We start from the raw sequence: 12273 nt of genomic DNA, 5'->3' as shown, positions 1-12273 counted from the left end.
ATTTATATGTACAACAAGACACTTCATATTTCCGTATCAACAGAAGGATGACAGTTAAAATAATTCATCACCATTATAGAGTCAATGTATACTAATCCTTTAAAATAACATTTTGTATTCAATAAATTATTATAAAAGGTTTATGTTCAAATTTTGTTGTATTTCTTTTTTAATTAAATCATAAGTTAAAATTCGTAAATTTAATTTAATTTAATTTTTACGTTAAACTTACACATGTATGTATTTAAATATTACTTTGTGGATGCGGAAAAAAAATTTACGCTACACCTATGATCGCTTGAAGAAAAAACTGGTGATAAATAACTATTTTAACGAATTTTTGATATTTCCTTTTGAATTTACAAGATTAGGAGTAAAATACGATCTAAATTTGTACATAAAAAAACATTTAAATTCTAAGGAAGACTGCTGATTGTACTATAAATTATTACTTAATTTCTTAAATTATTAAAAAACATAACAAGTACTTAAATATTTAATTAATCTACATCTTATTAAAAATATACGTGTAGATTTATCACAATCGAAATTAATGGAAGCCTTTAAGATACTTAGTTTTATGTACAAATAACGATACAAAAGTAAATTGTAATCAAACCATCGCATGTATGAAAGTTTTTTAAATCTTTTAGCTGAGAATTGAAAATCATTTCTAAATATTTATAACTTGAAGATTAAACTAAATCATTCCATTGCCGCAAACTTCAGTGTATCTCTTGCACGTAATTTTTCGCTTCATCTACATTCGGTTCATCAAGTCTCACTGTATAATATTAACCATTAATGCGAGTTTACGAGTAAAAACCCTAACAATGTTAATATTAATAAAGAATCTTTGTACAAGACGTTTACCAACTAGTTTTCTAAAAAAGTAAATGTAATAAGCGTTGTAAAAAAAAAAAAATAATAATAACAATTACGGTGAGATTTAAGCTTTTAAGCGTCGGTGACTAAGCTGTTAACGTAGTAATTTGTGCAGACAACGAAAATTTGTGACCTTATAAACTCTCTATCCGACCGTTTTTTAAGAGATCAGTGAATTTTTAGTCGTTGAGTACTGCGAACTTTTTCAATAAAAGACTTTTAATGGCTTACCATCACAACTACTTGGTGATTTTTTGACGGGATAGCAGGAAAAACGAGTACCTCAATACTGTCGTGTAATATAAAAATTGAAACAATTTCAATCATTTGAACAGTATAACGCCACCAAAGCCTTTTCATTGTAATTCGTGACTTAAAAAAAAATGTTCTATCATGATACCTGCAATGATAATTATTTTTAAGTGGCTTTGATGCACACAGGGTGTCGAATAAACGCTTGCCTTTGTGTAAGGCTGATAATATTTTTTAATTGGTTGAAATAACTACGGTGAAATATTTTACTTAAATTGTTTGTAAAAAAATTCAATAAATTTAAAATTGCGACGAAGCCTCTCAATCGTACCAAAAATTATTCGATACTCCGAAAGATAAACTGCAATTTGACTAATTGTAGTAACAAATTGTCGAAAAATATTGCATAGTTATAAATTTTTCACAATTTATTGCATTAAAATAAAATAAAAACTCGATATTGACTGTAATGGATAAAAACTTGAATTCAATTCTTAGACTCGGCAATGGAGTATTTTATAGAAATAAATACAAACTTTGAAAATTTTAGGTTATTGTTTATACACTATTTTATCTTCTAAATAATGAAAGTGAAGCATTAATTGGATATCCAGTTGAAATGTATATATAAATCGATAAAACTCTGACCTGGTTAATAAAAACGTTCATGTGAATATTTCTTTGTTTCGACTTAAAATTAATAGTGCATTATGATTCGATGACCCTGTTTTCTTTTTCTTTTTGTTGCAAAAAATGCATTTTATACTGTTCGAATGATTGTATTAAAATATTTTTCAAGAAACGAAGCGCGCATTGATAGCAGCTATAGCCATGATGCTTTAATAATTGATGAAAGGACCGACAGCTAGTAAGTTTGATCACAGTGTCACGCGATAATTGGTAATAACGAATAACAATATCGAGATCAATGAGCTTTTGGAATGATTTTGGAATTGGGACTGAACGTTCTTTTTTTGCCCCAACCTTGGAATCTTGGCGGTGACAAGACTTGTTTTAAAAAAACACTACGCTTTTCTTTCATGTTTTCCGAAAATTCTGAATGCGAATTCACATAAGCAAGACTTTGCTCGTTCAATGGTGTATTGTCAACATCCTTGAGTATTAGCTTGTTGAGACCGGAACAGCCCATTTGCAGTTGTTCATTTTCACATTCCGACAGGACAATTCGTTCGCTAGTTTTGGGTGGCTCGAACCGCTCGCGGAGCAACGAAAATTTTCGACGCGGGCGATTATTACCCACATGACGTTTATTTGTACTGAATAATGATGTGCTGCTGGCTTCGGTTTCAGAAACTTTTGCTTCCTCGTGCGCGTCGTCAACTTCAACCGGCAAGTCGATGGATGTGTCGGAAACTGAGTCGTTTATCACTTCGTCGTCGGTGAGAAAAGCGACTTTCTTACGCACACAACAATCAGTTCGTTTTTCACTGAAACCACTGTCTTTACTTTGCGCTAGAGCTACGTTGTTTTGCAAATGCACACTTTGATTCGCGAGAGAATTTTCCGCCTCCATGTGCTCTTTACTACTGCATTTCTGAAAATTGTACACATTTTCTCACTGATGTTTCTTCCAGTTTGCAATTTTTTATATCAATTTCATGTATTCATTTTTTTTTTTTTTTTTTTTTTTTTTTCCTATTTATTGGGATATTTTTCTCAAACTGTCTTACGACCCTATTTTCGCTGACTTGAGATATAAAATTGTTCAAGTACATGGAAACATTATTGTTGGATGCTATGAAAAAAAAATATGTCCTCGAAATACTTTGCTGTTCTGCTTTTCAATAAAAATGAAAATATTTCCTTTCAAACCGATAGTATAGCCATTGCCAAATTGATTTTTGTTCTTTTTTATTAATATAGAGAAAATCAATGAACAATTCTTACTCAACTTACTTTTTGCTACATAATTAACTGGGGTGGAATAAATTCGGGGGTAGATAAGGGAGAATGTCAACAATAAATTGCTGAACAAGTGGATTTATGATGACTAATTTTCGTACGAAACATAGCGAGGTGAAAGAACCATATGCTATCCAAGTCAAAATTAGCTTTTTCTACATAGAGTAACCACGAGTTGATTGTCAGGATGAAAAAAATCACAAGTTAACAGAATACCTCATTGTCTTAAATAGATTTTTAAAGCATATAAAAAGATTTTCTGTTAACCGCTTGATGAGTTGATTGGAATAAACTAATTAACAATGTATATATAATTAATTACCTGAGCACCGAGTGCATTCATGTCGACGTAAACATTATCTTCTTCAAGCAAATGATCCGTTTCCGTGGGTTGAACGTCGGTCTTGGGGCCAAGAATCGGGGAATCCGAGAGTATGGCATTAATAAGTGGTGTATTCCCTGATTTGACATCCTTCAGACAGCAACCAGTCATCTCACGAATGATTTTCAACTTGTCGCTGTTTGGTTGGGACAAAAATGATTCCGTCCAGGGTTGGGTGTAGCTGAGTGAGTAATTATTGTGTTCGTTGGTGAACAATACTTTCGCCAAGTGGGCACGCTTTAGGAGAATTTTCTGCTCGATATCTTCCCACTGGGATTCCGTGCGGTGATAAATATGACGAGGCGAGTTATCAACTGCGCACCTTCGTATCTCATCGATTGTAGCAACAAGTGAACTAACTGTGCAGCCATTTGGCTTGGTCAGTCGATTAATGCTGCTTAGCTCGGATATCTCGAACCCAAAGTCTTCGCGTTCTTCCAAGATTGTGTCCAAAGTTAGCATGCCACCTTTTTCATCGATTACGATTGGCTTTGCAGAGAAAAGGTTGGCCTGCTCCTACAGAACAAAAAAAAAAAAAAAAAAAGAAAACCGGGTTTTCAACAAATTGAACTCGGCATTTTGTTTCGTGCTCGTGTCGTTTGATGCAACGTAAATTCTTTGACTTTTCAATAGAAATGATTTAACATGCGTAACATTCTTTAAACACGAAAATTACTGTTGTCATTGAAATACAAATAACAGAGCAAAAATGGATATAATTACTGAAAACAAAACTTCTGGACTAGTTGTTTTCAATATAAATTATTTTTTGTTAAGTAAAATCAATTTTATAGTCTTATGGTTTTTTTACAATGTCTAACAAACAGTTCTGACTTACTCTTTTACAAACGATCTCTTTCATGTTCGATTCTATTAGTTCTAAGCTCGACCAATGCAAGTGATTGGAAGTAATCATAGTACATTGGTTTTTTTACTCATACTCGTTCGCTTCAATCTTATGTAGACGAAACGTTCTGTCGGGTCAAAACAAAAATCTAGTGTGACCATCAAGCTCAAGTTCGATACATGTTCGATAAAATCGGTATAAGGACTACGTCTGTGTCAGTACTACAATGTATAAGAATTAACTCTTATACTTGCTGAAATCGTATCATTTTAAATATTTTGGGATGAAAAACAACTAAAAGCTACTAGAAATGTTTTCCCCCTATAGATATATTTGGTTAACGAATAGTGGTTCTAGTGGTGAGCAAATAAAATGAATGTAACATATACATGTATCCACTTACGTGCGTTTCCTTAACCGATTCCGATGTATTGGTAGTCGACATCTCTTCAATGATGGGTTTACTGTTACTCGCCGTTTCCCAATCGACGAGATCGTAAATGAGGGTGTCGAGATAATCGTCCTGCCTGGATCTACGAATGAACTTTCTGAGCGGCAAACTCGCGTACGTGGCGTCCGAAAAATCCGAGCTCAAAGTTGCGGTGCTCGTAAGGGTATCTCTACGCCGGTCCCTTACCACGCTGTCGTCGTGCACATACGTCTCGATGTCGGTGTAACCTTTCCAACTACGGATGCACCAGGGCGGTCTTGCCACCCCCAACGGGCACAAGTTTTCGTAGTCGTGAACCGACGTCACGTGACTCATTGTTTCTTCTTCTTGCTTTCGTATGTCGATTTCTTTTTCGGACAGCTGCACATATAAACACACGCAACTTTTATCGCAACGATGTTAAAAGTATATACCTGATGCGTCCAATACGATTTCCAACTCAAGTTTTGGATCCAATACTCGAAAGCTCGAGTTTTTTCAAATAAATGAATACATAAAAAAAAAAATAAATAAAAAGAAAAACCGCTTTCTTGTGCGTGTTGTTTCACGCTTTATCTACGATGACTGACGTGTACAGTGCAGCATAGCGCATCAATTATCAGGAAATAATTTAAATTATTTTCTTCAAGATGTCCGTTATACGTGGGCAAAAAATTAAGGTTTGGAGCGGCCAAAAATAGGCCATCTTGGTTGTTGTTGAAAAAAAAAAAAAAAAAAAAAAAAAATAGGCCGTTCAGTCACCTTAGTGTTTGGTACTTGTTAAACAAGTACAGAGTAATTGATACAAATTAATTCAAGAGTAGTTATGAAAGAGTTTATGGGTGATGGTTACATACCGCGTTGGTTAAGTTTTTTTCGCCATTTTCTGAAATCACAGGTGTGTGAAGCCGACAACGTGCTAATATACCATCAGGTGCCATTGTTTCACAATTATCGTTTGCCAAACTTTTGATGGGTAAAGATTCGATGATCATACTTTCGATGCTTTTATCTTCAACGTTAATTGAAACTTCGGAATTAGATTTGAGTTTGTCCAAAGAGAAACTTTTTTCTACGTAATTATCCTCATCTGTGATGAGTTGTAGCCCCAACTGAGTCAGCGAACAGATACCTCGACGTTTTTGTGAACATAATTGGGGATCCACATCCATGTTGCACTAGTGAAAATATTTTATGTTTTCAATTGTTACGTTGTCTACAATTTTGTTTGGATATTCTAAATTGACGCATGTAACTTTTAATGGTGAAAACTATCAAAGCCTTGACTGGCTTGTTTAAAAGTATTAGTATAATGACAATTTTCGCAGAATTTTCAAATGTTATTTTAACTTTTTAATTCATGGAAAATATGAGAACTTTCATACATCATGTGTTTTCAAACACCATAGAAAAATAATATGGTTACTGAAAAATCAGTCACAACATGTTTTGATGTACTTACTTTATTTAAACTCACATGATCCATTTTTTCTACTGATACGTCGATATGGCAAATACTATCGTTTATTTCGTTCTCTAAAACAGCCTGATTTTGAAACTGTTGGACCGTAACTTCGACGTTGGTGACCTGACTTTCTTCCACGACCACTTCGACTGTAACATTTGCCTCATCGCTTTTACAAAAGCTGGAATTCACGATTCCCTTTTCCATTAATTCAGCATTTTGCGCGATGTCGGTCAAAAGAGATTTTTTGTCGGCAGAACTATCCGGGTTTATACTGCCCGTAGGCTCATCCGTTACAGGTTGATTGTTCCACTTTTTGTTAGGAGAAGTTTTCCTAATCAAGAGACATTGGTCACGATGAATAATATAATCGGAAAAGCATGCGTTTCTCTAGACATCAAAACATTTTTCAAAATTCGTCGAACCCTTGAGAAACGGTACTTACTTGGCCATACATTGGTTTATTTTAAAAAGTAAAGTTAATACTCAATAAGATAACATCAATCGAGTGTATTATGCTGTTGTGACATATTTCCATCAGCCTTAGCAATGACCAAAACTTTTGACAAACGTTTTAATTTTTAACATACCGATTTTGAACGACAGACAAAATGTCTGAAAAATAAAAGTTCGATTCTCAAAGGGTAAAAGTGATTCAGAAAAAATTTGTTTTGATGCTCGCAACACGTAATTCAATCTAGTTAGGAAAAAATGTCAATTACCCAATACTCTTGGCCGAGGATTTTTTTAGTATCGCCTCGGGAATGAAGTGGATGCGTTTACAAAGTTTTATAGTTTTGATGTTGGGAAACATACAAAAGTGCATGATCATACTGACAGCGCCAATAAAACTGCCGCCAAGGATCATCACGCTTGAAACAATGAAGACGTTCGTGTGGTAATGATTCTTGAAGTACACCAGATAAAGTACATAAAACACTGCGTTTTCAGCTATCATTATCGCGTAGAAAAGATACACATGGTATTTCACTTGGTTTTCCAACAGCTTGAGAAAATCAAAAAAGTAAACGGCCCCTATGAGGCACTTGTAGACTAGTTCGTCGACTGTTGACAAACACGACTTTGTTGTTTGTTGTATCACTGACAAAGTCGTTCCCAATGTATGAATCCCTAAAACGATTTAAATTAAATCATTTTCATCGTGTCCACTTACGACCATGCACGTTAAAAAAATCAGCTATTTTAAATTAAACGTTTTTTTTTTTTAATTTACGAGAAAAAGCAAATGATTGATAGCATTAGAATTTGAAGTCTATACACTTATGGAAATTTATCAAGTGGGTAGGTGAGTAAAAAACTTTCTTCCGGTGGAAAATTTGCCACTCAAGTGTGACGGGTCGTATGAAATATTTTAAAAATAACTTAGTCAAGTAAAATACCGTACACCTGAACCAAAAACTGTCTTCCGTATTTGTTTTTTTTTTTTTTTTTTTTTTCGAGGCAATGGTAAATTGAAAAACAGAAAAGCAACGCTTGATTTAAAAACCGGGGAAAAGGATAATACTACGGATTAAAAACTCCACCCGGAAACCGGAGCTATTCCTCGAACTCGCTCTCTGGCTCGCAAAGATATAGCCTCGGCCTTGTTTTCTCTACCCCGCCTTAGTCTACTGGGATTATAGGAGACAGGACAGCTAGCCCCGCCTTTTTTTTTACGATTTATTTGACTTATGCAGAAAGTAAAGATTTTTTTTTTTTTTCCACAAGTTTAAATAAAATTGAGGAATTTCCATTTCATCGAATACAGAGCAATTTCGTTCTATTGTACTTGATATGAAAAAAAAAAAAAGGGACACGTCTAGCGAAAAGTGCCATACACGTTGTCATTGGTTTTCTTGACTTTTTGTCCGAAATGTTAATCATTATGGTGAATGATAAACTTTTGTTTACCGAATATGACGAAAATCCAAGTTTTGAGATATATGGCGGCCAGGACCAAGGCCGCAATCCTGGAAGCGAGCATCCCACCCCTCCAAAAGCCTTGTATCATCACGGATGACCAGGTGAACTGAGCCTCGTCCTGTACGGCTCGATTCGTTAGCAACGAGTACGAGGTCAGAGCCCACGTTAACGAGCACAATGAGGTGATGACTGATGTACCTACAAAATCCAATATTTTTCTCTTTTCCGACAATTTTTAACCGGTAAAATTACTGACCATTGTTTTGTCAGGATGTTAAGGACATCCATTATTTTTTTCGTTACAAAAACTTGATCGAAAATCACATAAGCACAGATGAGGAAAAGTAGAAAAAAAAAAAAAAAAATTGTATACATAGTATGATGAACGAAAAAAACAATCAAGTATAAAAAAGCTCTACTACTATAGTATCATAAAATGTGTCGCTTAACCAATTACATAAAAAAAAGGCAGTTTATCTAAAATTCCAAATTAATTTTTTTAAACTCATTGAATAATTTAAAAGGGAAGGCTGATAAATTGGACCCTTCTACTGTTTTGCCGTCACGTCAACCGCGTTATCTTTTATGGTTCTATATACATCTGCACAGCAGTTCAGTCTTTCGTTAGCTTTTGCTGTGACAACACTTGATTCATTTGGTCACGATCTATTGTGACATTGGTAAAGGTTCGAATCAAGTTGCTATATGTTTGACGAGAGTTTTTAGAACTGCTGTTGCAACAAATATTAAAGTCTACTTAAAGAATGGATTAGAATAAATTTTGTAAATGTATCCTAATATTTGGCGTTTCAAAGCTTTCGCTTTAGTTAATAAAGAATGAAAGTAAGTACTATAGTTGTTTGTATACGTGCATGTTTTTTTATCTTTAATTAATCGAACGTAGACGCGTTGTGGAAAAAAAATGTGCGTACTAGTGCCATATTGTTTTAACATCAAAGTAAGGACATTTTAAATGTCACTTAGATAACTGCTTATCAAAGCTGACACTTCCTGTGCGAGCTTCATCAAAACATTACTAGTCAGTTAACACAATCTAGGAGTCTACTGCTAAGTTGAAAATTATTTTTTATTTTTAGGTGAATTTTATACTGTTGACTGTGATTTTATTCCTTGGAGTGTGCTACATTCTCATTGCAAACGTAACTTGGTACCCGTTTAGAAGTTTAAAAGTGAAAAGTGAAAAAATGTCCAATGATCCAAAATTGAAGCAAACACCGATATTTGCTGAAGAAAAAATAAGATCGCGCAAGGAAATTGATTACCATTTGAAAAAAAGAAGAGACAGAGTACATTATATGTGTAACACCGTGAAGGAGATGAAGGATAACATCACATCTCTTTATAAAAAAGCGATTATAAATATGATTGTCGATACGTGGGTATTTTAATGATTTGAAATAAAATTTTAATTAAAGTACAAATATACGTTATAATTAATACAAACAGGAAGCATAATTTGACGTGGTGTCCAATTTACAAAGCAGCTAGTACCGTGTGGATGAAAAATTTTGCTTATCTTAGCGGATTTTCAATTGGTAAAAATGTTATGAAACAAATCGCAGTGGAATATGGTTCTATTGTCAAACAAAAGTTTCAACAGCCAGAGAATTTCGATGGAAAGTTAAAAGTATGATTTTTTTATTTCTTCATAGTTAGAAAAGTATAATGATAATAAAAAAAAATTCACACATGCCTTATTAAAAAAAAGTATTAGATAAACTCATTATTTTCACAAAAGATATAGGCTTAGATTAATACAGAATAAAGCAAAAAATTTAATAGACGCGCAAAAATGTGTTATAAAATTGTATACAATGGTAAAATAACATAATCATTTGGACAAAATTTTTGCAGAAAATAAATGGTACCACAAAATTCATGGTGGTGCGTCACCCATTTGAAAGGCTTCTTTCAGCCTACAGAGATAAATTGGAGAACATGCAAAACAGAAGCTTTTATTACCTACGTTACGGCAAGTACATTAAAAATAATTATCGTGAGAAACACTCAGATGCAACCAGTCTTGAGCCAACATTCAAGGAATTTCTAAAATTTTTAGCTAAAGAAAAGCTATTTGATGAGCATTGGAGTCCTTTCTATAACGCTTGTCAACCATGCTCCATTGATTACGATTATATACTTAAATTTGAGTTCCTTAGAAATGAGTACAATTTTTTTATAAATAAAAACAATTTAACGTTTAGCGTGGACTACATGCGCGATAGAAAAAATACAAGTCACGAGGGTATAACAAACGACTTGGTTGCAGAAAAGTATTTTCAAGAAATACCAAGATCTTTGTTAAAGCAGATATTCAAGATTTATGAACTCGATTTCTTCTTGTTTTCTTACAGTCCTGCCAAGTATTATTTCATGTCTAATAATTAACATGGTGAAATGGAAAAAAAAATTCACACAATACTCACTCGTCCAAAACGAAATGTGTTGTAGCACAGCCATGACATAAACTTGAAAAATTATTTGAGGAATGTATACGAGCATTGCGGTAAATAAATTTAACGTAAATGCATCCCTTTCGATAGTAAAAAACCAGTCCCTTTGTTGAGAACTTATTGGAACCTTTATGGTCTTGATGGCGTGATTCAATAAAAAACAGAACCTGCCGATAAATAATAAAATACATTAAAGTGATTGTGATTCAATTGAAAAAAAAAAAAAAAAAAATATGAGAGTAATGGTATTTTCAAATAACCTGTGTGCAATTGCTAGGTGAAAGGTGTGCGAGATCCATTGTTTGTACTTTAGTTTGCCACTAGCCTGATACCACTTTAAACTTAATAACTGTAGGAAACACGATGGCACAAAAGCAAGACCCACTGTGAATAATGCCCATGACTTGTACGTATTGAGCCAATGTTCAATCACAACAAACAGATCTGCAATTAAAAAAGAAATTCAACTTGTATTTATTCCTACAAACAAATTGTTATTGTAACGCTTGAAGCATTTATGTATTATGTGAAATTCAACGTCTTGTGTCAATCGTACATGCTGATCGAAACAGCGTCATTATTTGAAAATGAAGTTATATGAGAGAAAATATAGTTGATGAAGAAAAACCAAAAAAGAATTGTTCAACAAATAATAAACTTTTTAAAAGAAATTAGCAATTGTCCGAAAAGAGACACGCGGACGCGGGAACGTAGACAGAGTTAAAAAAATAAACGCACTAACCTGCGACGGAACTGGCCGCGAAGACGGCGAGGGTGAGACCGTAGAAGAGGGCGTCGAGGCCCGGACACGGGACCGACTCCTTCTCCTCGTCGACCGGCTGCTTCGGCGCCGCCGCCATGATCTCCTTTTGCGCAGTTCACGACCGTAAAGAGCCGCTACCGGGCGACCGGTTTTATCATTCAAGACGTCCTCGTCCTCATGATACCTGGGCCCTATAGGATGGGCCTCTTCGAGGAGAAGGAAAAACAACAACAACAACAACAACCAGGGGGGTATGCGAGTGCGCGTGGAAACTTTAGAGAGACGCCGGAGACGAAATACCGGAGCTGCACGATGGACCTAAACTGTATGGGTATAGGAGTATTAGGCAGTGGTCGCGGAGGTGCAAAAAGGAAAAAAAAAGAGCGGGCAGAGAGAAGGAGAGAGAGAGGGAAAAAAAAGAAAAGAAAAAAGAACGGTAGGACCCCGATGCTAGGATGCTGTTTCAAAGGGGAATAGGTGTAGGAGAGGAGGCGACGAGAGGAACGACGGAGGGCTCCTCTCTTGGGGTCCCGAGAGCGTGACGCCGGCTCTCGAGAGTGAGCGTTTGTTTATACTGCAATTTTTAAAAAATGATGCGCAGCCCTCCTGATTGGCCACAGCTGACTATATACTGCGTACTCCTACTTCTTCTCTCTGCATCGATGATCATTTTCGTGCAGTGTGCTCCGTTTTTCTCTCTTTGCCGCCGCCACTCTCTGTTTACCTCCCCCACTTTACAGCAAAACCTGTTGCACGGCAGCAACAGCAGTCATATAGCCCGAAATAAGATATGGACAACATGGACCCATGGGAAAAATCTGGCCGCGCTCTTTTTTTAAACGTCACTGATGGCAGCCCATGGAGGACGAATTTGTGAAACAGATTGCTGGATACAATTATGCAGTTCTATGCTTTTTTTTTTTGTTTTT

At 35.1% G+C, this 12273-nt stretch overlaps 2 protein-coding genes across 3 annotated transcripts; one reads left to right on the top strand and one right to left on the bottom strand.

Moving 5' to 3' along the window:
- Positions 1 to 543: 543 nt before the first annotated feature.
- Positions 544 to 12227, bottom strand: LOC106646309 (uncharacterized). Of its 2 annotated transcripts, XM_089590243.1 has the most exons (10): positions 11324 to 12227; positions 10842 to 11025; positions 10555 to 10748; positions 8096 to 8305; positions 6907 to 7315; positions 6182 to 6518; positions 5577 to 5897; positions 4693 to 5100; positions 3383 to 3958; positions 544 to 2692 (listed from the first exon to the last, which is right to left on the bottom strand). In XM_089590243.1, the coding sequence occupies exons 1-10, from the start codon at positions 11439 to 11441 to the stop codon at positions 2063 to 2065; spliced, it is 3387 nt and encodes a 1128-aa protein (XP_089446369.1). In that variant the 5' UTR covers positions 11442 to 12227; the 3' UTR covers positions 544 to 2062. The 2 variants fall into 2 exon arrangements, with proteins under 2 accessions (XP_089446369.1, XP_089446370.1); XM_089590244.1 differs by lacking the exon at positions 8096 to 8305.
- Positions 9490 to 10516, top strand: LOC149375064 (carbohydrate sulfotransferase 8). Its single transcript, XM_089590419.1, has 3 exons — positions 9490 to 9503; positions 9575 to 9755; positions 9983 to 10516. Exons 1-3 carry the CDS (start codon positions 9490 to 9492, stop codon positions 10514 to 10516), a joined length of 729 nt encoding a protein of 242 aa, XP_089446545.1.
- Positions 12228 to 12273: the final 46 nt, after the last annotated feature.

Source organism: Copidosoma floridanum, unplaced genomic scaffold (assembly GCF_036245765.1).
Source record: "Copidosoma floridanum isolate Cflo_tuat_1 unplaced genomic scaffold, Cflo_Japanese_pri ptg000012l, whole genome shotgun sequence".
NCBI lineage: Eukaryota > Metazoa > Arthropoda > Insecta > Hymenoptera > Encyrtidae > Copidosoma > Copidosoma floridanum.
The sequence above is the reverse complement of the archived record's forward strand: the minus strand, read 5'-3'. Positions and strand labels throughout refer to the sequence as shown.

What these genes read in the sequence shown, in the direction of transcription:
- LOC149375064 (XM_089590419.1), top strand. An exon ending in ATTTCGATGGAAAGTTAAAA is followed by an intron (nt 9,756 to 9,982) that starts GTATGATTTTTT and finishes AAATTTTTGCAG; the next exon opens with AAAATAAATGGTACCACAAA.
- LOC106646309 (XM_089590243.1), bottom strand. Translation starts at nt 11,441, where the DNA reads ATGGCGGCGGCGCCGAAGCAGCCGGTCGACGAGGAGAAGGAGTCGGTC. An exon ending in CGCGGCCAGTTCCGTCGCAG is followed by an intron (nt 11,026 to 11,323) that starts GTTAGTGCGTTT and finishes TTTTAATTGCAG; the next exon opens with ATCTGTTTGTTGTGATTGAA. An exon ending in ATCATGTGAGTTTAAATAAA is followed by an intron (nt 5,898 to 6,181) that starts GTAAGTACATCA and finishes TATTTTCACTAG; the next exon opens with TGCAACATGGATGTGGATCC.